This window comes from Oryctolagus cuniculus, chromosome 5 (assembly GCF_051225735.1).
Source record: "Oryctolagus cuniculus isolate XC-2025 breed Fujian yellow rabbit chromosome 5, ASM5122573v1, whole genome shotgun sequence".
Lineage (NCBI taxonomy): Eukaryota > Metazoa > Chordata > Mammalia > Lagomorpha > Leporidae > Oryctolagus > Oryctolagus cuniculus.
The window spans coordinates 135789927-135817046 of record NC_142871.1 but is presented as its reverse complement, the minus strand read 5'-3'; the positions used below and the strand labels follow the sequence as shown (position 1 = coordinate 135817046).

Genomic DNA, 27120 nt, shown 5'->3' with positions numbered 1-27120 from the left:
CACAATGTCCTTTCTCTTCTCTTCCACTTGTTTGGGGTGATTGGGAGGTCAGTTTTAAATAAGGGCCTCAGCTCTCTAACAGGTCACAGGCTCCAGGCGGGAGGGCCAAGAGCCCCGGTGCCAGCCCTCCCTGGCACGCCCCGGCGCGGACTTCACGTCCTCCCGGGACGGGCCCTGAAGGGGGCTCCCAGGATCCAGGCCCAGGATCCCAGGAAAGGAAGAGCCTTCTCGGGAGATGGCGCAGAGCTGCTGCTGCAGGATTCCAGGTGGGCCTGGTTCCGACGACAGAGGTCCTAGCCCATGAAGCACACAGGCCCCAGCAGCACCCCTCCCCGTCTCGGGGGGGCCCCCAGGTCTGAGAAGGAGGCATCCAGCACCGGCAGCTGCTCCAGCACAGGCGTCCGCACCTCCACCACCGTGCGGCCTTGCTGTGTCTTGAGGGAGAAAGCGGAGAATGAGCAGTGGGCACGGAGGAGGTCCCCCAACTTCAGGCCCGTGCGCTATGACGCTGGTGCGAGCGCCAGGTGAGTCTCGGCTCACAGAGGTGGGCTTCCACCTCTCCCACCCTCCTCGTCCTGTCCGAGTTCCCTCCGGTCTCTAGGACACCAGCACGCCCTCCTAACCGGTCCCTCCACCCGCTTCTCCCAGCCTGAGTCTGGGATCTGTCTCCCACCAGCTCTTCCTGGTTCCCACCTGACAGCCGTCTCTGAATTCCTTGACGTAAGGGCTGGTCTCCGGGCTCAGCTCGTCCTCGTTGGCCCCTCGGAGTCTCAGGGGACCCTCACGGGCTGCTCCAGAGCATGGGTAGGAGACATCCTGGTGAGCTGAGACGCTGAGCAGTCGCAGGAAGGTGAGCTGGACCACGCCTACCGGGGAGCCCTCGGAGTCCACGTAGGAGAACTGCAGGAGACAGGTGCGGGGTCAGGGCAGGTAGAGACGAGCCACGGAGCGTCTACAGAACCAGGGGAGCTGGGCCAGGAGCGTGAGCGGGCAGTGGGCTCCAGCAAAGGGCCAGGAGAGGAGTGAGGGCGTGGCCTGGGAGCCAGGGGCCGGGAAGAAACAGAAGGCAAGCTTTGTCTTGGGTCATCAAGAGAAGAAGACAGCAAAGTGAGCATCAGAGGCCTGGGGGGAGTGACAGGAAGGGGAGGGCCTGCAGGCTCTGGGGCGGCAACGGCCAGGGAGCTCAGCACAGAAACACAGACTCCATGAGACACCGAATGGATGCACGGGTGGCAGGGGAGGGGCGGTCAGTCGTGGGCCAGCTGTCACCTGTGTGATGTCATCCCTGGGCGTCACACACGTTTCCCCTCCTGCTGTGAAGTTGCAGAAAACTCGGAAGGCGTCCCGAGCACAGCCCTGGTTGGGATCGACCCAGTACTCTCCTGTGGGGCAAGGGGGCAGGGCGGTCAGGGCCAAGGTCCTGAGCTCCAAGATGCCCTCTGCCCCTACATCCCCTCTTCCCTCCCACGCCTCAACACCCCTAACCCTCCACAGTGCTCTCCCCTGGCCCCTCCCCCTGCTTCCCGCCCAGAGCCCCTAATACATCCATCCTCCTGCAGTGGCCTTCCATGCTCCCTCTCCCTGCCCCCGGCACTGTCCCAGGCTCCCTGAGCAGGTGCCCCGTGTGGAGGTGGCTACTCAGACACAACCACTGATGTACATGCAAGCCCATGTGTGTATCTGCAGACGCAGGCAGAGGATGAGCCGGTCCACACCAGTGTTAGGCAGGACCCTCTCGGTGGCTGACAACTGACACTCTGAAATGCATCTGCCCTGGTCGGTGAAAAGCCACCACTCCAAGCCCCTCCCCTCGGCTCCCCACACCCACGCTGCTCATTCAGCACCCCCTCCCACCACCCTGTTCACGTCTGTATTCCCTGAGTGACGCTGACCGTCTGGCAGCTCCGGGTGGCACAGCTTCAGGTCCTGGCAGGTGCGAGCGGGGCTGTCCTGGGTCCCCGTCGGCCGCCTCATCTGCTCGATCTCCTCGCGCAGGGAGTCGAGTGAGCCGAAGATCTCCTCCAGCCCCCCGGGGCTGCCCGGGGCCCCGCCGGTGGGCGCAGCCTCGTCTTCCTGCATCAGGCGGCTCCCGTCCACCGAGCGGCGCGTCTTCTTGGGCATCTGGATGGGCAGTGGCTGGATCACCTCACCCGGGGGGCCCTAGGGAAAGGACAGTGGAGAGGGTGAGAGGCAAGGTGGCTGTGAGTGTGAGGCTGGGACAGAGATGCTCAGAGAAGCGGGCCTGGGCTCTAACTCACCGGGTGTCCCGGAGGGCCCTGGACGCCCTTCTCTCCCTTGGGTCCAGCGGGGCCCTGACAAAAGGAGTAATTGAGGTCATGGGGCGGCCAGGAGGTCAAGGGTAGGATCAAGGTCACAGAAGGGTCAAATCCCTCTCCCCATGGGGGGTTATGTCTGCCTGGGAGACAGGCTCAAGTCTAGCAGTGGGGGGCAGTGGTCAGAGCAGACAGGGGTCACTCACTGTGGCTCCTTTGGCTCCTTTGGGGCCAGCAGGTCCCTGTGAAATGAGGAACAAAGAAAGGACAGTCACCGCAGGGCAAGGGTGGGACTCAGAGGAATGGAGACGCCCGGGCATGAGTCCACGGGATCCTTGGTTGCTTCAGGAGGGGAAGGCCTGAGGGAAAGGGGGGATGGGGGAGGCAGCTCCAGGACTGTGAGGACAGATGGGGGCCCCTGAGGCCCAAGTTAGGCTGGCAGTGGCCAGAAGTCACCGGGAGGTCATGGGAGGAAGCGCTGGGGTTTAGGGGACCCAGCAGAGGGACACATTGGGTACTCACAGGGAGGCCGGGGGGTCCTCCAGGACCAATGGGGCCAGATGCTCCTGGGATGCCCTAGGAAGGGAGGGGCCTGTTCAAGTGGGCCCTCATCCCCAGCCCCGCCCCATCGCTCCCCTTCCCAAGTGTCCCCGTCAGCCCAGGATTGCACCCACTACTCACAGTCTCTCCTTTCTGTCCCGGGGAGCCCTGAGGCCCAGGGAGCCCCCGATCGCCCTTCTCTCCTTGCTCCCCGGGGGGCCCAATCAGTCCAATGAGACCTGGGTGGCCCTGGAGAAGGGGACAGGAGGTGAGGGGGGTACAGGGAGGACTCACACGATGGGGGAGAAGGGCAGAACAGCACGGGGCACTGGTGCAGCGGCAGCACGCGGGGTGCCCTGGGCTTGGGGGGTGAAGGTGACGGCTGTGTGTCTGTCACTCACCTTCTCTCCTTTGGCTCCAGCATCGCCCCGGAGGCCAGGAAGCCCTGGGGGTCCCTGTGGGGAGACAGGAAGTCGTGGTCTCCAGGAAAAGGGGGGACTGTTCCGCACCACCACCGCCTCCCTCTTCCTCCACTGGCCCTCACCTCACCCCCACCAGCCCCAGCCCCGTCACTCACCACAGGGCCTGGAGGTCCAGCCTGGCCTGTGGCTCCAGGACGGCCTTGCTGGCCCTGCAGATTCCAGGGGGGCAGCGGGGTCAGGAGGAGCACCCCCACACGGCACCCGTCCCTCAGCCCGCCATGCCCATCACACTCACCACTGAGCCCGGGAGCCCCCTCAGGCCATCAGGGCCCGGCTTTCCTGCTGGGCCTGCAGGACCCACAGGGCCCGTCTTCCCTGGGGCACCCACGGCCCCGGGATCCCCCTGAAACACAAACAAGGGCAGAGGAGGGTGTGGGGGCAGCAGGGGGTCCAAGGAGGCAGGGGTGAGACAGGGAGGAGGCACCAAATGACAGCAGCCCCTGGGGCAAGAGCAAGTCCAGGGAAGCCCTGGCCCCGAAGCATTCAGCATGGGAGAGGTGGGCGCGGGCAGGCATCTGCAGACAGGACTCTGACTATAGGAACACGGCAGGAATCTTCCAGCGCGAGCGGCCCTGCCCTCACCTTAGCGCCCTTCTCTCCTTGGCGCCCCTCTGGACCGGGCGTGCCAGCAGGACCCTGCAGGAGGAGAGGAGGCAGGCAGGTCAGTGCGGAGCCAGGCCTGGCCTTCGCCACTGCTGTCCTCCTGGGCATACACGCAGTGGGCCAATTCCCGGATGGTGAGAACAGTCATGGCTAAACCCGCAGGCACAGGGTGGGGCCCTTCCATGCCTTGGTGAAGATCCACCTGCCCACAGCCCACGTGGGGCCCGCCTCCTGCCCCAGCTACTACAAGATGAAGCCTAGCCCAGCAGGGGCCCTCCAGAAAAACCAGCCCCCTCCTCAGCAAACACCACCGGCCCTGGCAAGAACTCAGTACCAAAACCCAGCAGCAAGCATGCCCAGGGCACACGGGACACACAGAAGCCCACGTGCTGGTACACACACACACACACACACGAGCATCTCCCTGCCGCCCCTACCACTGCTCCATCCTGCATCCACCCACCCAAGGACAGCTGTCCAGGGTCCTGGGTGTCTGCCTTGCTTACCCGCTTTCCAAGTGGTCCAGGGGGTCCATTCTCCCCAGTGGGACCAGGGGATCCCTAGGGAGGGAGGAATTGAGGTGGGTGAGTGTGAGTGGGCTTTAGAAGAGGGGTAGGGGTCTGAAGCTCGGTGGGGAGGCGGGAGCACTGGTCACTCACAGGCTGTCCTGGCTCGCCGTCCTCCCCGCGGTCACCCTTAGCACCATCCTGGCCCTGCAAAGAAGCAGCCAGGTCAGAGGTGGGCCCCTGACCTGGCAGTCATCACCCCTCCTCCTGCCCTGCCTCCCCCCGGCTTCCCAACGCCCAGGCCCATCAGCCACGGCAGGCCCTCCAAGGAAGTCCCACCCTCCTCACCCCTTCCCCGCCCTGGCTAAGACTCACCCGAGGGCCAACTTCTCCAGGGGGGCCGGGGTCACCAGGAAAACCGACAGGCCCCTAATGCAGAGGGAGAATGAAGGTCAGGGTTACAGCACCCAGCAGCACATGCCACTCCCTCCCTCTCCACAGGATGCGCTGTACGAAGAGGGTCTCCCATGTCCCCTCCGACCCAGCTGAGCACTGCAGGCCACCTAACACTTTCAGAGGACAACCCAGAGGGCACCTCCCATGCATCCCCCCAGGAGACCCCATTCCCAGAGCCTCCTCCCAAGCACCACCCCCGCTCCGCATCTCTCATGCACACAGCCCTCCTCTCAGCACCTCCCCAAACTCACAGGGTTCCCTTTGGGGCCATCGTCGCCTGTGGGGCCCTTAGGCCCCGGTGGTCCTGCCTCTCCTGGCTGCCCCGATTCTCCTTTCTCGCCACGCTCCCCACGTGGACCCTGGAGAAGCAGCAGAGGGCACCGAAGGTTGTGAGGGCGTCCTGAGAATCAGGGGTGCAGCCCCAGCTTCCAAGACACCCTCAGCATCTCCCCACCCCCTCGTCCATTCAAGGCAAGGGCAGGAGGGCTCACTCGGGCCCAGCGATCAGGCCTCATGGAGCATGGTAGGAAACAGGGATTGGGGGGTGGGCTGAGCAGTTCCAGCCCAAGGAGGAGTGGCGAGGAGCTGGCACAGAGTGGGTAAAGGGCACTGAGGGGCTCAGCTCAGGGCTAGCACTCACCTTGACACCTGGTTCACCCTGGACCCCTGGAGATCCTGACTCTCCCGGTTCTCCCTGCAAAGAAACTGGGGTCAGAAACCTCCTTCCCCCCAAAAAATCCCAATATTCCTACATCTCATTCTCGCTCATCTCTCCCAGCCCATCCAAAATGCGCAGAAAATGGGCTCAGCTCCCACCCAAGACTGCCCCATTTATCCCCTTGCCAGTTACCTTCTCTCCAGGGGGACCCAGGTTCCCAACACCTCCCGGGGGGCCTTGTGGACCCTGCAAGACAGAGAGGCCGATGCTTAGCAGGGTGGGCAGAGGCCTGGGAGAGGGTCCCAGGTCACTGCAGTGGACAGCAGCAGGCCTCCCAGGCACCAGAGCAGACCGGAGTCTCAGTCTGGGGAGAGGGAGGCAGGGCATGGCCGCACTGATCCCGAGGGACTCACATCAGCACCGTTGGGTCCGGCCGGGCCTCGAGGTCCTGGGGGGCCAGGTGGTCCCTGGGGAGAAATAGATATGCCGAAGGGAGTGAGAGACAGGGCAGTGGATGGGTACGAAGGGTGGAGGCTGGGCAGAGGAGGACGCAGAACCGTCAGGCACTGATGCAGGTGGCAGGGCTGGCAGTGGGGAACTGGGTGGGGGCTGGCTGAGCAGGGGGTGCCTAGTTGGGGCTGGGGTCAGTAGGGGTCACACTTACCATAGGACCCACGTCTCCTGTTTCTCCCTTCTCTCCAGAGGGACCTGGCAAACCCTGTGCAGGTGTACAAAGCACACACCCAAGTGACCACCCCAGCCACGGCTCTGCCCTCTTGGCCCTCACATGCCCACCAGGCCTCTGACCCCACCTCCCTGCTGCTGGCAAGGGTCTGGGGCAGACAACCCCATTCTTACCCCATCTCTCAGCACCCCCCCCAACTCACCTGCAAGCCGATGGGTCCTGGGGGCCCATTGAATCCTCTTGTTCCTTCATCGCCTTTGGCTCCAAAGTGTCCTTGGGGTCCCCGCGCTCCAGGCTCCCCGTCTGCTCCCTGGGGGGAGGGGGCAGGGACAAAGACACAAAGAGGGGGCGTGAGTCAGGCGTTCTGTATTCACAAGCCCACACACAGCTGGGCCCCAGACCCCAAGCCCCCCACTCCCTCCTCCAACCCCAGGGACCACTCACCGCGGCTCCAGGCTGCCCCACAGGACCAATGGGCCCAGGAGGTCCAGGGGGACCCTGGAGGGGAAAAGAGAGTCAGAGACACCAGGACAGGAAGAGAGGCCAGGAGGGACTGGGGTTAAAGGCCAGCAGGCAGTGATCCAGGTCAGGGACACTTACGTGTTCGCCCTTGTTCCCTTTGCTGCCTTTCTGTCCAGGATCTCCCACCTCACCCTGGGAGGGGAAGGCAGAGGGGAGTTAGAGAGAGCAGGTGAGCAGAGTAGGGAGATGCAGTTCAGGGGGCAGGGAGGCCATCGCGCTCCCCACCTTGTCTCCATCCTCGCCAGCCACACCCGGGGGTCCAGCAGGACCCGGAAGCCCCACAGGGCCCTGCACCCCGTCGCGGCCAGTCGGGCCAATTGGCCCCTTCTCACCCTGCAAGAAATGAAGAAGAGAGTCATGGCCTGGAGGCGGCCCTCACCCTTAAAGCCACCCGCAACCCCAGAACCCCTCATGTTCACAGAACCCGCCCCTGGGCCCCCACACGCACCGGGACGCCTTTCTCGCCTGCTGCTCCAGGGGGACCCTGTGGGCCTGGGCGCCCTGGGGGGCCGATGGGTCCCCCAGATCCGGCTGCACCTCGCTCCCCAGGAGAGCCCTGAGTGAGGAAATGGAGTCAGACCCCAAGAAGACCCCATGGCTGACCCTGGATGCCCTCTGCCCAGACCCACAGCCCCCACCAGGGGCTGCTCCTCATGCTTCCCCACCACCCTCGCCCACTTCCTTCCCCTTCCCACCCCCCACCCCAGAACCCAGACTCACCGCAGGGCCAGGGGGACCAGCGGGACCCTCATTCCCCTTCAAACCAGGACCGCCCTATAAACCAGAGATTTCCAGTGAGATGGGAAGATGGAAGCTCGCAGGAACGGGGTTCCATGCAGGGAGAGGGGGGAGGCCAGGAGTGACATGGAGAGATCAGGATGCAGTGACTTTGGGGTCACACTCACAGCAGTGCCCGGGAGGCCTCGCTCCCCTGGGAAGCCCCTCAGGCCAGCAGGACCATCCTTCCCTGGGGCCCCAGGAGGACCAGGGTCGCCCTAGAAGAAAAGGAGGGGTGATGAGCCACAGCCAGGCCCCCCGTCGGCAGAGTGCTCTGCCCCCCAGGGTCCCACTCCATGTCCCTTCAGCCCGAGCCCCCACTGACCTTTGTGCCTTCTTTTCCAGCTGTCCCCGTCAGTCCCTGCTCTCCAGGAGGTCCTGGGGGGCCTGGGTGACCCCTCTCCCCCATTGGGCCACTTTCTCCTGCTGCTCCCTAGGGAAAGGCAGAAGGTCCCCATTCTCAGGCACTTTTCCCCCCACTGTGCAGAGAGTCCACCCTGAAAATGTCCCTGGTCAGGCACCAAAGCCACTGGGAAACCCCCCTGGCCTGGGGGCTCGCTCTTCTCCAGCATGGAGCAACTGCACCACCTTGTGTCCCTGCTGGGGAACTGCCCCCTCTTTGAGGGGGTGAGAGGGCCCAGGGACACGAGGGAGTTCAGAGCCCTTGCCCCCCAACCCCAGCCCCCACCATTGGTCCTAGCTCCAGGGGTTCAGCTCAGGCAAACAAGGGCCAGGGAGGGGTGATGGAGGAACGGGGTAGATGGACCCATTCCAGGGTCTCGGGCCCGCTCTTCCCTGGGGACCAACCCACCTGAGGTCCCACCACTCCGGGGGGTCCAGGGGGGCCCGTCTTTCCTTGGAAGCCCTGTGAGAGGAAGAGAGGACCGCATGGTCACAGCAGGCATGGACCTTGTGGGGCAGAGCTCCAGGCACTCACAGGCAGGGGCACGCCCACACCGAGCCTTGGGCCATGGGTCTGAGTCATGCCAGCATGTGCTCGGTGAGACCAGGCTCTTCTACACAGCCCTGGGGCAGGGGCGACCGGGGGTATCACTTACCACTTCTCCTCTCGGGCCAGGGTGTCCCGGCAGCCCGTCCTTCCCTGGGGGACCCTGGAAGGGGTTCAGGTGTCAGATGTACCCTAGGCTGGGAGGGGGGATGGAGAAGAAGGACTCAGAGGCCCCAAGTGGGTCAGAGGTCAGTGGCCATCTTACCGGGGGTCCTTTGGGACCAGGAAATCCATTGGGGCCCTGAGGTCCAGGGAGACCCTAGAGACAGAGAGGGGTTGAGTCAGGGGAGTGGAGGAGGATGCTGGGCAGGAAACGGCTTCCCCGCTGCAGAGCACTGGGGGCGAGAGATGGAGCCACACTCACCCTCTCTCCGGGGGGCCCGTGGGGGCCATCGCCGCCCGATGTCCCCTGCGGGGGAGACACAGAGTGGGGCAGCTGCTTCCCAGCGATCCCCAAGCACAGAGGGCTCGAGGGAGCGCTGGGCCTCAGCTGCAGGGGGCAGACAGAGCCTGCAGAGAGCACGCACCTTAGCTCCAGACTTCCCAGTGGCACCCCGGGGTCCCCGCTGGCCCCGCGGACCCTAGAGAGAGGGGAAGGGAGGAGAGCAGTCAGAGACGCCAGTTGCATCCTGTGCACCTTGAGTGAGCCGGGTCTTTCTCCATTGCACTCACCGTGGGGCCCCGCTCTCCTCGGGGCCCGGACTTTCCTGACAGGCCCTGGTGGGAAGGAAGCAGAGAGACCATCACCGGGGGCAGGACTCCTCGAAGACCCCTCCCACCCTCCTCACCCCTCCCTCAGCACCCCCTCCCTTCCCCCTGCTTACCCGGGCTCCCTTCTCTCCACTGGCTCCAGGAAAACCAGGAAATCCCAGGGAACCCTGTGCAGGACAGAGATGGGGGAGTTAAGTCACAGGGAACGTGGGGAGCATGGGGAAGTTTCGGGAAGGGCAAAGGGGCCAGAAGAGGCCACGGTGTGGGAGATCTGGGCCCCGCCATTAACTAGGTGGCCTTGGACCACTGCTGCCGCCGCCTGGGCCTCTGTGTCCTGCAGAACAAGCATTGGCTACATTCTCTCTAGGGTCCCCCCACTCTGCTCTGCTAGTCTCTGCTTCCTAAAATCGGGGGTCAGGACAAGCAGCCAGGGACTTAACATCACCTTGGGGCCCTGGCGTCCAGGGTAGCCAGGCAGACCAGGAACACCCAGCTTGCCCTGTGGAGAGAGAGACAGGAAGCAATTAGGGGAGGAGCCCGGCCACTGCTCCAGCCCGGGGACCCCAGCCCTCCAAGAGCAGAGCCCACATCACTCCCCAAAGCCCTGCTTCATTGGCTGCCTGACTTTTGCAACCTCTCCTTCCTGAGAGTGGATTTTCCTCAACTCCAGAGCCCAGCCCTTGCCTGCCCCGTGTCACCGTCAGCCTCTGCTCCATCTTCCCCAGCACCTGCTCCGGCTCCACCAAGGCCACGCCTCCTGAAGGCCCCGCCCCTTTGCTCACGTGGTGCACACACCCCCACCCCCACCTTCTTTCCACTGAGGCTCCCAGGCTAGTGCCCCAGAGGCAGCTGCAGGGCCGTGGGTGGGAGCAGGCACTGATTCTGCAGCCAGACAGCCTGGGTTCAAACCCTGGCTCTGCCCTGGCCATGTGATCAGCAAGCACTTAACATCCTCGTGCCTCTGCCACACCTCACCTGCAAAACAGGGCTGGCATCTGCTTACCTCCCAGGACTGCCAGGACAGGTTAACACGGGGCCTGGCACACACTAGGTGCACAGCAGGAGCTGCCCTCCCCTGGGCCCCTCTCGCACCTGCCTCAGCCTCACTCCCTCACCCTGGCAGGTGCTCTCTATGCCTCGGTCCCAAACTCGCCATGACGGGCTTTTCCTTCACTCACACACTCCCCCTCAATCCATCAGGTGCTGGGCATAATTAATGCACGGCCGTCTCCAACTGACTCACTGACCTGAGCTGCTGGCACCCCCTGCCCATGTCACCAACCCCCCCACCACTGGAGCACCCAGGCACAGGTCCTTCGTCCCCATCACCTTCTCGCCCATGAGTCCAGGAGGCCCGGGGTCTCCGGTGGGTCCAGTGCGTCCCTTCGGCCCCTCAGGACCATCCTCTCCCCTGGAACCAGGAACTCCAACCTCACCCTGTGTGACAGCGTTGGGAGGGGTGTGTCAGGGGCTGGAGGCAGGGTCTGGGCCCCCCAAAAGGAGAGGTGAACACCAGCGAGGGAGGCTGACTGGGTCTGGCCGAGGTCCCAGCTATACCACAGGACAGGGAGCCCACAGGGCAGGGGGTGGGGCTGGAGGGCCTGTGTGGCCCAGACCATGGCACTGCCACTGCACGGGGCTCAGGCTCAGAGGGAGCGCAGCCCAGAGCTGGTGGGGGAGGGTCCCCAGGACACGCAGGGGAGGGGCACTGCAGACAGGGCTTCTACTCACCCTGTCACCTTTCACTCCTATGTCACCTTTGAACCCAGGAAAGCCGTCCTCGCCCTGAGAAAGGGAGGGGGGGCTTAAAGTGGAGGATTTCAGGGAACACGGGGTGGGGATGGATTTCAGGGCAGGCTGCGGGGGAGGGGTGGAGAAAGGAGATGGGCAGCAGGGGTGTGGGGGGCAGAACCGAGCGTTGGGAACTGTGCTCACCTTTTCGCCCTTATGACCCTTCAGACCCCGAATTCCATCCACACCCTGGAATTAGAAGGGGAGAGAGACAGAGAACAGGCGTGAGGCTGGGTTGGAAGAACCGAGTTCCCAAGACCGCATGTCACTGCCCTGACCACAGTCCTCTACGTCCCAGCCTGGGGGCCCGTTACCTTGACACCTCGAGGTCCTGGGTATCCGAGAGGACCCTGAGGCCCAGAGGGACCCTGGAAGAAGCAGGAGAAGCCTTTACCCAGGGGCCTGGGTGTGCTGTGGGTGCCTCAGGGGTGGGAGAAATGGGGTCTGGGCAGGGGTACCGAGCACGGGGACTGAGGGTAGAGTGAGAGGCACGGGACCAAGACAAGCAAGTCCCAAGGACTCTGAGGCCTCAGAGTCTTGGGGAGAGGCCTCTGGAGGGGGGAGAGCAGAAATGGGAGATCTTACCTGGTTTCCTTTGGTTCCAGGGGGACCTTCCTTCCCGGGGTGACCCTGGGGAACAGGAGATAGGGAATGTGACAGCTGACCCCTGTCACTTCCCTACACCCCTCCCTACTGTTCTAACCCAAATGCCCGCCGTGACCATGGGCAGGCACCAGCAGAGCATGTGACACAGTGCACAGGTGCAGGACCAAGAGGTGGGGCCCACTCACCGGGGGTCCGTCGGAGCCAGGCATGCCAGGGAGCCCTGGTTTCCCTCGAGGACCCTGAAGGAAGAGAGGTGGCTCAGGGGCGCTAGAGGGGCAGGTGTGAACCCAGCCAGAGGCTCAACAGGCGTGGAGGGCTCCCCGTCCTCCCTCGGAAGCCCTATCCCCCCCACCAAGATCACTTGTCACTCACCTTCTCTCCATGAGGGCCGATGGCACCCTGGGGCCCGGGGAGACCCTGCACGCAGGGAGAGAGGGGTCAGGGGGCTGCTGGGGTGGCCACGCTCCTCCGGCAGCCCTCCACTCAGAGCGTGGGCCACAAAACAGAGGCCTGGGACCCTGAGTTTCCTGTCTTCATCCAGGTCTGACCAGAGGATGCCCAGGGCTAAAGTGGCTAAAGAGGCAGAGGGATGAGCAGAACCACTCACCTGGGTCCCTGGAGTGCCCTGCTGTCCAGGAGGTCCTGGCTCTCCCTGGGGTCCCTAGAAACAGGCGACCAGGCAGGAATGAGGAGATGGTGAGGAGGAACAGAGCACACAGCCAAGTTCCGGCAGCGACAGCTGCCCAGGCAGGAGAGGGGAGCAGGCCAGGGGCTAACAGGACCCCAGCAGGGACTCTGGGGGTAGGCTGAGGTCGCCATGCCCATCACTCACCAAGCTCCCTTTGGGGCCGTGGGGACCGTCCATGCCCCGGACTCCCTGCAATGAGAGAGGGCGTGACCAGGCTGGAGGGCAGGAGGCAGGGAGGGCCCTGCGGTTTCTGAGGGGCCACGCAGAGGACGCTCAGATTCCAGGTCTTCCCCAAACCTCAGCAAGGACATGCGGGCCCAGACCGCAGGGTGGAGGTCCATGGGGTTTTGTCTTGTTTTTCCTGAGGCTTTTTCTTTTTTCTTTTTTTTTTTTTTTTTGGCTCTTTTTTTGGCTCTGCTCTGCTTAGAGCCCTTGGTGCCCTGCCCCATATCGCCCTCCAAATGCCTCATGGGTAAAGGCTAAAGCAGGGCTGGGCCAAGGAGCAGGGGAGGCAGGGCGGGGGGAGGAGGGGGAGGCAGTTAGGAAGGGTGGGGAGGTCGAGAGGTCAAGGGGCAAGGTCAAAAGCCAGGGAGTCACTCACCGGGGGTCCAGGAATACCAGGTGGGCCTTTGGGGCCAAGGAGACCACGGGGCCCCTACATTCAGGGTTAGGAAACAAGACAGTATAAACCAGAGGAAAATGTGTCCCCTCCATGCCCGTGCACCTCCCCTGGCCTCTCTGGAGCCCGGCCCGGCCCAGTGCACACTCACCGACTCTCCAGGCAGTCCCCGAGGCCCAATCTCGCCATCATCTCCCTACAGGAAGGGATACAGTGAGGGCACCCTCGCCTTCTGGACTCCCACCCCCGCACCCAGTCCTGCCCTTGCCACACACTCACCCGCTCTCCATCTTCACCAGGGGGCCCAGGAAGGCCCTGAGCACCAGTATCACCCTGGAAAACAGGGCAGCAGGTCAGAGGGTCCTGAGTGCCCCCAGCCCAGGCAGACACCAACCCACCCCAGTGAGCTCCCCCAGGCCTGTGTTCTTCCCTGCCTCTACTCCCCTATCAAAACACCCTCTCCCCAGTACACTCACCCTGTGCCCCTTCTCCCCAGGTAGCCCTGGGAGTCCATCAAAACCTCGATCACCCTAGGAGAAAGAGAAGCAGCCACAGTGAGGACCAGCCCCTTTGCCAGCCCATCCCTCCCTGCTGTATCCCGAGTTGGGAGGGGCTACATCCTGGGGAAACCTGGGAAAGTAAGTCATATCCAGAAAACAATGAGCCCAGGTGGGGCTGGGAGCTACAGCTGGCAGAGGGGGACCCTGGGCTGCTACCTTCACTCCAGGTTCTCCAGGCATCCCTCGGGCTCCGTCGGCACCTGCTCTGCCCTGGAGATGCAGAGGGAGTGTCAGAGCAAGCCAGGGAGGGTACCGCTCCCAGGCTCCAAGCCCTGCCTCCCACCAACACTTCTCTCACCCCCCGTGGGGCACTCACCCTTCGCCCAGCCTTGCCAGGAGGACCAGTAAGGCCCTGCGGTCCTCTGGGGCCCTGGGGTGGGGAAAGATGGGGGTAGGGTTATTGAGCTGAGGCAGAGGGGGCGGCCCTGGGTTGGGGATCAGATGCAGGGGGGTCACCTGAGGTCCCAGGTCTCCAGATTCTCCTTTCAGGCCAGGGCTCCCAGGCTGTCCCTGCGAGTGACAACAGGGGATGGCCATGTTGAAGGACACACAGTGGTCCCGAAAGAAGCCAAACAACTTCCAACGTGCTTTCTCTCCAGAACTATCCAAACCCCCCAACACACAAATAAAGGGTCCTCTACCCCAACCCCCAACTCACTCACCAGGGGTCCAGGGCGGCCAGTGTATCCCATGGGGCCAGGAGGTCCACGGAGCGCCAGCTAGGAGAGTAGGGGAGACAGAAGGACTGTGGGGGTGGCAATGGAGAACCCCCCAACCCAAGCATGTGCTCCAAACTCCCCATGCCACACCCTCATCCCCCGCCCCACCCCCACCCCGTGTGCTCCCCAAGCTCCCTTCCAGGCCCAGACCAGCCCAGACTCTTCCAAGACCTCCACTCACTCCCACCTCTTCTTCCAGCCCTCTCCGGGAGTCTTCCCTTCCCCATCACACCCCTCTCCCCACCAAGACCCCCTCCTCACCCGTGCCTGCTGCAGAATCGCCTGGGCCTGAGCCTCCTGGGCTGCCACCACAGGGCCCTTGTCACCCCCACCACTGCCAAACCGGAACTGAGGGGCAAGGAAAAAGGGTCCAAGTTCTCCCCCAAGAAATTCATGAAAACCTCCCTCTGGGGCAGAGGCTTCATCCAGCATTACTGCCCATGCTGAGACACTCCCCACGCTCTCCCCCACCCCTCCACATCTCCCATGGGTCCCAGATAACCACTCAGATTTTCAGAAACTCAGCGGCCTCCCCTCCTCCCTCTCCTCTAGTCTCTTCTTCCTCAGAGACTCTCATTGGGCTCTAGACCTGTGGAATGCAGGATTTTCTGCCTGGTTCTAGATTACCCAAGTTTGGTTCTAGATAACCCAACTTTGGTTCTAGATGACCCAACTTTTGGTCGTCTGATGAGGCTCTGATACCTCTACCCTAAAGACCAACACCCACAGGTTGAGGGTGGTTAGAGCCTCCACCACAGCCTTCCTGGCCCTTTGTTTCTTGGGGACACAACACAACTCCCCTGCCTTCCCCACCAACCCATTCCACACCCAGAAGGCAACTCACTGGGAGCATGAGAGATGTACCGGGAGGGCCAGGGGCCCCATCTGATCCAGGGAGCCCAGCTCGGCCAGGGGGACCCTGAAGAGGGGAGATAAACAGGAAAATAGGGGGAGAACAGACAGGAGGCACTAATGTCTTGGCATCGATTTGAAACTCTTGTAGACAGAATCATTGCAGACTTCCCTCTAGCTTTCCTGAACCCCACCACCCCACAGAGGGAAATGAATATGAAGCACCAATTCCTCCCCTTGCTATCAGAGTCTGCACTCCTTTCCGGGTGCTAGGGAGAGCACAGGCCCCTCACTTGGGAATCAGCCAACTGAATTACTGAGCATGGCTACCATCACCGGGTACAACTGTGTTCTCTGCAACCCCCTACACACACACACACACACACACACACACTCCCTTACCCGCTCGCCAGGATCTCCAACTGGGCCTGGGTTCCCCTGGATGCCACGGGGACCAGTCAGTCCCTGAGGGGCAAAAGGGGAGGGGGGCAGGTGAGGGCATCAGACAGAAGAGCAGCAGGTGACCGAGGGGCGGGTTCTACAGAAGAGATCTGGAGTCCCCGGCTGCAGGGACTCTGGGAGGCCTCTGAGAGGGAGGAATTTGCAGGGAAAGCACAGAAGGGTGCCCAGGGAGGGTCACAACTAAACTCACCGCGGGGCCTTCTGGGCCAGGAGGCCCCTCCACAAGCATACCCTGTAGGGCCAAAGGGTAAAAGTCAGAGGCTACAAGGCTAGCACCCCCGCCTCTGCTTCCTGCTCTCCTCTCCACCACGCTCAGCTCCGACAGCAGTGTGACTTACGGGTTCCAGCACTGCAGGCTCTCCCTTCTCCCCCTTCAGGCCCCGGGGTCCATGGGCAGTCTGAGGGAGACACACATGTAACCCCCAGTGGGGGCTGTGAGCAGCCAAGACACAGAACGTCCCCCTCCCAACTACAGCTTCATGCTCAGTGCCTGCAGACTCTCGTGACCCCACCCCCAAATCCCCCACCCCATCCCAAGACACCCTCTTCACAGACCTCCCAGGCTCCCCGGCCCCCAGGGCCCCAGCCCCACCTCAGCGAACACAACCTCCCCGTGTCCCAGAGATCCAACCCCAGCCTTCCCGAACCTTCTTCTGGAGGACCCCATCCTGCCTTCCAAACTCCCTCAGGCCCCAGAAATCCCTGGAGCCTTAAGAAATCATCCACTGCCTCCTCTCCCTTAGCCCTGTCCATCAAACAAAAATCTAAGACTGAGATTTTTATTTGAGGGTAGGAGGAGGGCATGGACCCATGTGAGAATCTGAGGAAAGCTATGAGTCTTTCTGTAGAAAAGAAAAAAGAAACACCTTTATCCATGGAAATCTGCTTAGAATATCAAGGGGTTCGTGGAGCACAGTCTCCACTGATATTCCAAACTCAAACCTGGTGACTGGCCTTTGGGAAAATACAGCTCTTGGTCTCAGTTACTCAAGCTCCAGTTATACAACCTCTTCCTCCAGCCCCCACCTGTACTCCAAGCCCACCAGTTCCCTCCCTCCCACACTTCCACTCTGTTGCCTATCCTCAGTTCTAGGGTCAGAACCAGGATCAGCACAGGGAATGGAAGACAGCCTCCCCCACCCCCCAACAAAGATCCCCAGAATCCCCCCACCTCCATCCTGACCAAATCCCACATCAAACCCAAATATGACAATGCAGCCTCAGGGGAAGGCAGCCAAGGGTCAAGGGCGGGGATATTAGAGAAGGGAGGCGTGGGGTGAGGCAGCAGGGGTGAGGCGGCAGCCATTAATCGCACGGCAGGCAAAAGATGAGGTGGAACAGACAGGAAATATTCCAGCTGCCAGGGAGTATCTGAAGGCATGGTAAACAATTAAGGGAGACAACCAAGGGACAAACATTTGGAAGCAAGAATGGTATCAGGGCCAAGAAAAATCAAACACGGCCAAGACAACTAGAAAACAAAGTGGACAAACAGGAAGTGGTCGGACAGACAGGAAGCAGCCAAGAAATGAGGATCCAGGAAGTGGGTCTTCAACTCCAAAATGGCTGCCCTGACTGAGAGGAAATTCACAGAACAGACAGAAAGTAGCTCTTCCAAAGGGCATTATAACAACACAACATCAAGTCTAGACACACAGAAACTGGCTATGATAAACATCTAGGCCCACAATAGAAACTCTGTGATTTAGATGATCTAAGACACACAGGAAGTGGGTTACTGTCCAAGGAAACTGTCACAAAATAGCATGAAAAACAACAGCCAGAACACAAATAAAAACTCCTTTCAGTCCAATCTGACACAGTGACCAAGATGAACACCATGGCTGGAGAAAGCCGGGGGCAGACAAGAAGCCGCCTGTAGGTTAGAGATGGTAACACAGGAAGTTAGATCCCTCGGCAGCAACACGGACAAGAAATGTTTCGACCACAAAGAAATGATGGAAACAGATGTTACGAGTTAAGGCTTACTGATAAAAAGCTTTATAAAATCCAGCTCCATTTAGGCAGGAAGTGACCAAGAAGGACAGGAAGTAGCCAGAGGAGTAAAGAAAAAATATCCCACTTGCCCTGGGTAGAAGGCTCCATGACACTCAGCAAGGAGAGGCAGGGAGTAATCTTTTCAAGCAACATATGCATCTCAAACCGGATGGGAAGTAGCTCACAGCCAACAGGCGAGGATCAAAACAACAGAAGCAGTTCTCATAGCTCACGCTGGGGGTCAAGACAAAGAGGAGTTCCGTGCACTTACGGCTCCCGAGTGGGCTGTCTCCGCAGAGAGCGCAGGGCCGAGCTCGGTCTCCTCGCGGTAATCGTCCCCATAGCCATAGGAGTAATCGTAGGGCCCTGCCGGGGCGTCCGTGCCACCCTCCCCATATTCCTCTGCCTGGAACCTGTATGCTGTGGGGGGGACCTGGAGATCTGTCTGCTCCTTCCCGGGGATGGGGAGGGAGAGGGGTAGACGGGGGCATTAGGGCTGAGAGGAGGTTTTCCCTGGGCCCCCAGACTGTGACAACTTTTAGCCCAAAGGATTCTGAGGGTAAACGGGACTGGAGTTTTCCTCCCAAGAGGAGCACGGGGCGTGGGAATACAGAGAGCGGCTGGTCATCAAAGGCCAACCACAGGGTGAAACGTCCAGAAGATCATCCCATAAGAAGGGCGGCCGGAGGGCTGAACGCAGTGGACAATCAGCGAACACAATGACAGACACAGGAATTCAAGGAATGACCCAAAGTGATGGAGAGCGAGAAGGGGAAAGAAAAAGGGTGATAGCGATGGACTGAAAACATGGCTCCTGGACGGAAATATGACACAACAAGTAAGACCGTTCAACACCAACGCAGAGAGACGATTACTCTGGACTCACAGAAAAACGGAAGGAGGCAAGGACTCAGAAGACAATGGCTCAACTCAGAGTGACCAGGGGACAGAGACCACAAGTACACGGGACAAAGCCCTCCGGCCAGAGGCGCTGGTTCACCAAGAAGACACAGGGCAAGGGGAGGGGGTCCTAGGGGGTTCCCCACCCCTGCCAGGCTGGGGCAGGGGCAGGGTGTGGAGTTACCTCCTCAGGGGGTGGCAAGGGGCTGGATTCCAGGATTCCTTCCTCTTCTCCTGGGGTGGGGTCCTAACCCGCGGGGATGGGGGGGGGAGCACGAGGTGGGAGGAAGGAGAGGGGCAGTTAGTGAGGGGGAAGCAAAGCCGTGTCTGTGCTGGGGGGTGGGGGCAATCTCAGATCTTGCAGCCCCTTTGCAGGGGGAGTTCAGAGAGAGCAAATCTCCGAAGGCACAGAGGTTTGGGGGCACAGATCTGGATGCCCCGGCTCTACCTGCCGGTAGCCGCTGCCTCTGGTCCTGGGGGGGGCTCGGGCAGTGGGGGGAGCTGCCTGCCGAGCTGGGCGTCGGGAGAGGGGGGGCTTGCTGTGTGCAGGGCCAGAGCCTCTGGTTGGAAAAGGCCCCCGGCCAGGTGAGGAGGACGCCTGCCGGGCCGCTGACCGCTTGGCAGGTTGGGCAGGCTTTCGGGAAGGGGTCCGACGCCCCCTAGGGGAAGGGGGAGCCCGCTGCACAGAGAGACATGGGAGAGGGAAGGGAGTAAGGAAACCCTGGTCATCTAAACAGACTGGGGAGGAAGGGGTCATGGTACATGTGTGCAAGGGGGGCTGGAGGAAGGGGAGAGAGAAGGGGTCCCTCAAGTTTACCTTATAATCAGGGGTGGTCCCCGCAGTCATCACATCATAATAGAGGGGCTCGTAGTCATAGTAGAGAGACTCAGGGGACTGGGATTGAGGAGGAGGCGATGGGAAGAGGTAGGGAAGTGATTAGGTCATGGCGGGGGTGGGGAGCAATGCGGAGAGGGGATAAGGAGATGGTGTGGGGGGTTGGAAACAGGAGGCATGGTATTGAGAAATAGAGAGATGAGGAGAGGGTCGGGGGAGAGGTGAAGGGGGGAAGAGAGGGGAGATGGTCCCCCCGTGTGGGACAGAAGCAGACATGATTAAGAGATTGGCCCTCCAATCTTCAGACCCCAGATCATATGTATCACCCTAACCACGCAGCCCCCACCCAATCCAACCTCCCTTCTGCCCCCACAGCCCCTAACCCTGTACCTTCATGTGCAGGGGGCCAGGGACTGGGCTCCCCACCCCCCCAGACCACCACTCCTCAGTTTCCCCTCTACTCCTCCTCCTTCCCACTGCTCCTCTTTGGGCCTACCCTCTCCATCTTCCTCCCTGCTTCTGTCTCCCCTACTCTGCTCTCCTCCCTCCTACCCCCTCTGCCTCCCAATCTCTTAATTCAAGGACGCCCAAGGACAAAGTTCCAGGAAGACTGGCAGAGGAGGAGACACAAGCAGGGAACACAGCTCCGAGCCATGGAGTCCTCATAATGACTCTTTTTATTTTCAAATGAAAATAAAAAGGTTGATGAATGAGGACTGGGAGGAAGGGCGTGATGGGAATAGGCAGGCGTGGTTGGGGATGGGAACTAAGGAGGGGCTAGGACAGGAGCCCCAGATGGGATGCGGGCTCTGGGGTATGGAGGGCAGTCCTGGGGGTGTGGCTGAGTCGTTCCCTTCCTGGGGTGCTCTGCAGTTGGGACTTCGCCCAGCCCCTCACCTGTCGCTGGGGTTCCTGGTTTTGGGGCCTCTGCAGTCTTGAAGGCTGCTGCTTTGGGGATCTCTGGGCCCTGTGAGATGGTTGGTGGGGAGGTCTCTCCCTCTCACATTCCAGTTCCTTCTGTTCACAGGACTCATACGCAGCTTGCACACCAGGAACAATGGCGAGCTCCTGGACATCACCCTACAGAGACAGGAAGAAAGAAGGTCAAGGGAGGGAGGCCTGGAGATACGCAGAGGGGCAGAGGGTACAGACCCCAGGCAGGAGGCCGATCCCAGGTAAACCTAGACAGCTGGAGGAGACCGTTATCAGTCCCACCCCGGGCATGGCCCTGTTCTCTTTCCAACAGATCTCTGGAAAAGTCAGCAGGACAACCACCTTAATGCCCATTTCGCAAAACTACTCCATTCAGAAAAGCTCAGCAAGGCAGTAACTGGCCAAAGGTACTCAGAACAGCAGAATCGACACTGGTACTCGAGCCTTCCAACTCCAAGTCCAGCTCACTCTGCCGAATCCCTGCCCTGCGGTAGTGCTGGAGCCTGCTCAGGTGGCTTCTGGAGAGACGAGTTCAGCTCTGGGTGCTGTGGCCCTCTTCTCAGGACCCCTAGGAATGGGGGCGGGGAGTCCCCTTCTGCACGGCAGTGGCATTCTTGTGTGTGCACATGTGCTGCTCAGCACACCCTGCCTGGCACTATGGTTTAGGGACATTAACTGATGTCCAGGACCAAACTGGGAACTCCTTGGGATGACAGAAACTTTATCTGAGGGTAGTTCAAAACGCATGTGCAAGAACGGAGTCAAACGATAATGGAAGGGCAGGTGTCTGACATAGCAGTTGATCTGCCAAGTAGGATGCCAGTATCCCATATCATAGTGCCTGGGTTCGAATCCCAACTCTACTAATTCCACTTTCCTGCTAATGCAGACCCTGGGAGGTATTCCCAAGTAGTTGGGTCCCCAGATTGAATTCCTGGCTCCCAACTTCAGCCTGGCCCAGTTCTTGTTGCAAGCATTTGGGATGTAAACCAATAGAGTGGGTTCTCTCTCTCTCCCCCCCTCCATCGCTCCACCTCAAATAAATAAAAATAAGCACATAATTTTTTGTTCAGAAAAGGAGGGGGGGACATTTGGTACAGCACTTAAGCTATTGCAAAGCCCCTATCAGAGAGACTGGGTTTGAGTCTTGTACTCTCCATTCTAGGTTCCTGCTAATGTGCTACCTGTGGGAGACCTAGATAGAGTTCTGGGCTCCTAGCTTCAGCCTGGCCTAGCCTGGCTGTTGTGGGCATTTGGGGAGTAAATTAGCAGGTAGGAGACATCTCTGTGTCTGTCTGTCTCCCTGCCTTTCAGATAAATAGAAGAAGTTTTAAAAGATAAGGGCATTTTCAATGAATTTGTTGAAGGACTCTTATTATTATTCTGTGTCTCCTTTGATCCCCATGTATTCAGAAAATGTTGACTGGCTGAGTGAGTGGATGGATAGATAGATGAGTGAATGGGGCTCAGAAGTGTGACTTCATGGAATGTTAGTGAATGAGTGTACATGGGTTTGTGGTGGATGGAACTGAATACATGGGTGAATAAATGGACGGACAGTGTGAGTGAAGGAGAGCGTGCGTGAGTGTACTGAAGGAGGGGATGGTTGAGGTGAAGGAAGAATAGGGAGGGAGGGAAGAAGGGAGGTGGAAGAACAGATGGCTGCATGGGCAGATGGGGTGAGAGGGTGGCTGAGGGGATGGGTGGGAGGGTGAGTGATGGCAGGAAGGAGGGAGTGACTGAGCTGGGGTGAGGACAGGCTGGAGTGTGGACAACGCATGAGCAGGTGCGTAAGTGAATGGACGGGTGAGTGAATGGTAAATACATCCATGTTTGCATCGAGAGGTCGGGGGGCTAAGAGAGTGGGTGGGCAGATCAATGGACTGGTTGAAGGGATGGACGGATGAGTGCTGGTGAAGACTAAATGTCAGAATAAGTGGTGTGGACAGCCCCACCACAGAAGAGGGCAGCTAGTTCTACAGAGAAAATTAGTTCTGGGAACATGGATCCAGGAGAGGGAAACCAAGGCCTAGGGACAGGAAGGTGGAGCCCTGGGGCCAGAAGGGGAACCGGCACAGACAAGGGACAGAGTTCACTCCTTTCTCTGATTACTGTGGTTACCTCAAAGACTTCTTCATCCAGGATACGGGCACCAAAGATTACTACTCCACGGGTGTCCAGCACTGGCCGAGCGCTGCGGGGGAGGGGCCGGGTAACTCGCTTCTTGCAGTCGACAATGAGGGTGACAGACTGGCCTTTCACTGCCACAGCCACACGATGCCACCTGGTCGCGAAAGGAGAGGCTCAAGTGACTGATGGGCGGTGGGCGGGAAATCAAGTGGGCCAAGGATGCGAATGGAAAGGTAAACCAGCGACAGCAGTCATCAGGGCAGTAGCTGCCATTTACCAAGCACTTACAAGGCGCCGGGCACCACCACGTCCTCGCTCTCTCATTAGACTGTGACGATTCTATTGTCTTTACTTTACAGACATAGAAACTGAGGCTCAGGGTGTATGTTGTATCACAGCAGGCTAAGCCTCTGCCTGGGATAACCACAGCCCATATCAGAGTGCCTGGTTCGAGTCCCAGCTACTCCATTGCTTCTGGTCCAGCTTCCTGCTAATGGAGCTGAAAGGCAGGTGGTGGTAGTCCAAGTGCTTGGGTCCCTGCCACCCCAAGGTGGGAGACCTGGATGGAGCTCCTAGCTCCTGACTCTGGCCTGGCCTGGCCCTGGCTATTAAAGGCATTTGGAGAGTGAACCAGTGAATCTCTCTCCCTTCATCTCTCCCTCCTGCCATTCTGCCCTTCAAGTAAATAAATCTTTAAAAAAAAAAAAAAGAAAAAAAGAAAGAAAAGAAGAGAAAGAGATAAGTTCAAAAAATGTAAGTGATTTTTCCAGGGTACAGGCTAGGATTACATGAACAGCTGGGATGCAACTCTAAAGCGCAAACCGTGCGTGGGCTGGAAGGGATCGAATTGGGGTAGGGGCTAGGCGCGGTGTCGCCAGAAGGATGGGCAGGGTTTAAGCAGTGGGGGTTCTGGGGCGCTCTCTCCTGAGGTGTGGGCCAGGCAGGCCAGAGACCAAGCAAGCTGACTTACTTGCCATCTGCTAGGCTGAGGCCTCTGAAGACCGGCTGAGCCGGCGGTTGCGGCCGTCCAGTCTGGTCCTCATAGAGAAAGCGGACGGGTCGGCCCAGCTCCAGGCCCAGCTGTCGGGTGCCCTGGGCACTATAGAGAGTGAGCAGGGCAGCCTGGAGACCAGGGCGGGTCCGGACAACAGTCAGCAGAGAGAAATCTTTGGGAAAGCCTCCTGGTACCCGAGAAAGACACACAAAAGTGGAGTTAGAGGCCAGAAGAGCCACACGCCCTTCCCTTCTGGAGTCTGATCCTGGACCCACAGCCCCCTCCCCCACCTCATCACCCAAACCTGGGAAGAGCTGGCGGGTGGGCGCGCTGAGCTGGGCAGGCCGGGACACTCGGTAGGCCACATCCGCCGGACAGATGCCTCTTGTCCTCCGGACACCATCAGGGAGCGAGGGGAACCTCAGGGCTCGGAGCACGTCCACAGGCGGTGCACCTGGGAGAGACCATGAGCTGCAGGGGAGGGATAAGCCCTGCGCAGGAGACCTACACAGGGAACTCAGCTCTCTAGGGCTCCTGACTGGTTGGGAGATGCAAAGTCACCCGCAGGGAAGGGCAGCACCAGCCTGGTGCCCAACTGCACGCCCACTCCTGCCCCTCTCCCGCTCCCCCTGCACCTCTGCCTTGCAGCCTGTGAACCTGTCTCTTTCTATCATGTCTCTGAATCTCTCTCTCAGCTCTCCTCCCCTCTCACTCTGTGTCTCTGTACATGTTGGTCTTTCTGTCTTTCCCGTCTTTCTTCTTCCACGGCCCTCACATTCTATCCATCATCTTCTTTGTCTGTTTCCCTCTCCCTCGCTCCCTTTTCTGTATCTCCCAGTCTCTGGCATCTGTCCCGTCTCCAGCACAAACAACATCTGGGCAATAGATCACCCTGGGCACGGCAGGGGCAGGGAGCCACCAGGAAGAGAGCAGAAAGCAGGCTCCTTGGGAGGGGGCTTCAAAGTTGCTACGGATGCCAGGCTCTGTGGGGAGAGGGGGCAGGGAGGGAGGACAGAGTCCAGCAAGTGCTGAGGAAGGAGATACAAGAAAGAGCCGCCCCGGGAGCCTGTGGCCCCTGACTTAGGAGAGGGGCTGAGCAGTGGGAGTGGGGGGGCTGAAGCTGCCACGCAGAGCCAGAGCAGGTCCAGGGCCCCGAGCCACACATCTGTGGATCACATCAGAGTCCTCACCCAAAGCCCGGGCAAGCTCCCCACACCTGGAACCTTGACCCTGCCCCGACACCCCCACCACGCAGCATCCAGAGAGCGCAGACCTGGCCACCAGCCCTGTCTACCTCGAGGTCAGCTTCTCAGGCCCCAAATGCCCTCACTCACTCCCCAACATACTCCTCACCCCCTCAGCTCCAGGCTGGAAAAATCCCAAGGAGGACTCCAGCAAAACTTTCAGAGAAGCGTGGGGCAGGGCGATCAGGAGAGCAGAGCTGGGTGGGGTGGGTGAGGTGGGGCGGGCAGGCAGAGAAAAGGCCCTTTGAGTCCAGGAGCCGGGAAACCACGGCCTTGCCCCCTCCCACACCTCCCGCCCAAGCCTGGCCCCGGCGCGGGTGGCAGCTCCGCAAACACCGTCACACAAGGGCCGCTTTGAGAGATGGAGGGTGAGTGAGACAGAGACACAGAGACTCACAGAGACCCCAGGCCAAAGAGACCTCAGAGCTGCCCCCCCACCCCTCAACCACCAAAACCCAGGACAGCACAGCTGGATCCTAAGGACAACCTACCCATAGGCCTGCCCGCCATCTCCAAGCCTCGGCCCCGTCCCTGTCCCGGGGCCTGGGCCTCACCTGCCCTTCACCACTTGACCTCTGCCCCCCACGCACACACATCGCCTTATTCTGTGATGTTAGGAATTCCACAGGAACCTGTTTCCTCAGAGTCGCACCTCAACCCATTCACCCTGAAATAACAGATGGTCATCTTGGCCATCCCCCAGCCTCCACGCCAGGGGGTTCTCAGACCTCATACACTTTAGCTCCCTGTCCCTGAGGCTCGCACTTGTCACATCTTGGAAGATCTTCCTTCTCTAGTTTAATCTAAATCATTTTTGCAGCCATTCAGACCATTGTCTCTGCAGAGCAAAGCAGAAATGAATAGTCAAATCACCCCCCCAACTGTTTCCAGGAGTTGGGGTGGGAGGCTTGCTCCAGCTGGCCAGGGACCCAGTGCTCTCAGTCCCTCCTCTCTGACATCAAATCCCCTTGCCTAGAAGTCAGGACTTCACAGCCCTGGGAAAGAGAAGGAAAAGATTGAGGTTATGGACACCAGGGTCCCGGGGGAGCCAGGCTGGCCAGAGGGGGAGGGGAGGGGCAGGAATGCAAAGCCCTGGCTCTGGCCTCAGACACCTGATCCCAGCCTGTCCGGCCGCCGTCCTGTTGGCAGCCGGCCCCAGTGCTCCCCAGAGCCAGCCGCGTGGCAGCATCGAGGGCACAGGAAGGGGGGCCCTGTCCGGGAAACCAATGGGACAGACAGTTGAGGCATCCCGGTGCTCCGCTCTGACCCACCGATGCTCCCTGGCATCCCGTAGCTGGAAAGCTCCCTGGGGAGCACTTCATCACCCATCAACACAACACAATCCCTGGACAGCAGCAATGCCTGGACTGGCCCTGGCCATCTCAGCTCCTCCCCAGGACCCAGGACAGGCGTGCGGCCCACCCACCCTGCAGGGTGGACCTCCACCTTTCCGCCTTACCTGCCCTCTGCCAGATACTTCAATCCCTGCCCTGGCTCTAAGGAACCAAAACGTCTTGCCCTCCAGCCCACACCTCTGATGCCCAAACCCCATTTCTAGGCTGCCAAGCTCCTGATGCAGGCAGGCATCAGCAGACCACTCTCCCGGAACCCTCGGGGCCCCAGCCTGACTCCCACCACCCAGGCTGTGACTCCTCTTACCTGCCCAGGCTGGGAGGGCGCTCAGCCCCAGCACCAGAGGTAGGAGCAAGAAGAAGTGATGGCAGCGGTTGCACGGCTCCATGGTCCGGCCACCCGAAGGCCAGGTCCCAGGGACCCGGGGCCGGCCGGAGGCGCTGGACGCCCAGTGGCTGACAGCGGACAGTGAGCCCGCTGTTAGCCTCTACCCAGGCGTCCTAGGGAGGTCAGAGACTGTCCGGAGGCGACAGCTTTCAGGGGACCAGCTCCATACAGCCAGGTGCCGTCGGGGCTCGGGCGCTGCTCCCTCCTCGGTGGCCGCCGCTCCTGTGTGTCCCCAGCCACCCCTACGGCCCAGAGCCCCCACTCCGCCCCCGCCCCCGGCCCGGCCCCTGCCGCAGCTGCCCGCCCACAGCCAGAGGGGAAACCCCACCCCCGCGCTACACCTGGGGTGCGCGGGCAGGAACACTCTCCCTCCTTCCCTCCCTTTTTCTCGGCGACCCTTGGACCGCTCTGCCCTGCTCCTGAGTACCCTAAATTTCCCTCTTCGGTAATCCCAAATAGGACTAGCTACCCCTAGCCCCTTGCCTTTCACAGACCCAAACGTCCAGTCACACCCCTTCCCCAGCCCCCTCGCCCCGACAGCCCAGAGCCCCCTTCTCAGCGGAAGCCTGGGCGGAACCTAGGGTACGGTGGGAGGGGAGAGGCGGGCCTGGGGGTCGACACCCCACCCCCCACGCGACCCGTAATCAGGTCTCCGTAATTACCTCCCTCGGCCCGCCCCGTGTAATTACAGAGAAGGCCTGGGGCGGGGTATTTATAGACCAGGCTATAGATAGCAACTAACTGGTTTTGGGGGCTGCCGGTCGGGGGCGGGGCGGGGGGGTGCCGGCTGGAGGCAGAGAGAGGCCAGAGACTGGGACAAACAGGCT

At 60.6% G+C, this 27120-nt stretch overlaps 1 protein-coding gene across 1 annotated transcript; it reads right to left on the bottom strand.

The window, feature by feature from the left end:
* On the bottom strand, positions 1-26519 carry COL11A2 (collagen type XI alpha 2 chain). Its single transcript, XM_051854830.3, has 66 exons — positions 26213-26519; positions 23614-23763; positions 23286-23496; positions 22307-22469; positions 20150-20332; positions 19235-19312; positions 18602-18664; positions 17789-17968; positions 15858-15917; positions 15710-15751; positions 15460-15522; positions 15050-15124; positions 14467-14553; positions 14149-14205; positions 13943-13996; positions 13803-13856; positions 13643-13696; positions 13403-13456; positions 13206-13259; positions 13078-13122; positions 12909-12962; positions 12452-12496; positions 12227-12280; positions 11992-12036; positions 11805-11858; positions 11599-11643; positions 11328-11381; positions 11158-11202; positions 10954-11007; positions 10552-10659; positions 9668-9721; positions 9336-9389; positions 9184-9228; positions 9039-9092; positions 8876-8920; positions 8717-8770; positions 8561-8614; positions 8314-8367; positions 7828-7935; positions 7631-7720; positions 7446-7499; positions 7174-7281; positions 6951-7058; positions 6804-6857; positions 6648-6701; positions 6406-6513; positions 6183-6236; positions 5932-5985; positions 5711-5764; positions 5501-5554; positions 5112-5219; positions 4780-4833; positions 4558-4611; positions 4405-4458; positions 3878-3931; positions 3531-3638; positions 3391-3444; positions 3215-3268; positions 2955-3062; positions 2796-2849; positions 2480-2515; positions 2259-2312; positions 1893-2160; positions 1270-1382; positions 694-900; positions 1-434 (listed from the first exon to the last, which is right to left on the bottom strand). The coding sequence occupies exons 1-66, from the start codon at positions 26292-26294 to the stop codon at positions 294-296; spliced, it is 5202 nt and encodes a 1733-aa protein (XP_051710790.1). The 5' UTR covers positions 26295-26519; the 3' UTR covers positions 1-293.
* Positions 26520-27120: the final 601 nt, after the last annotated feature.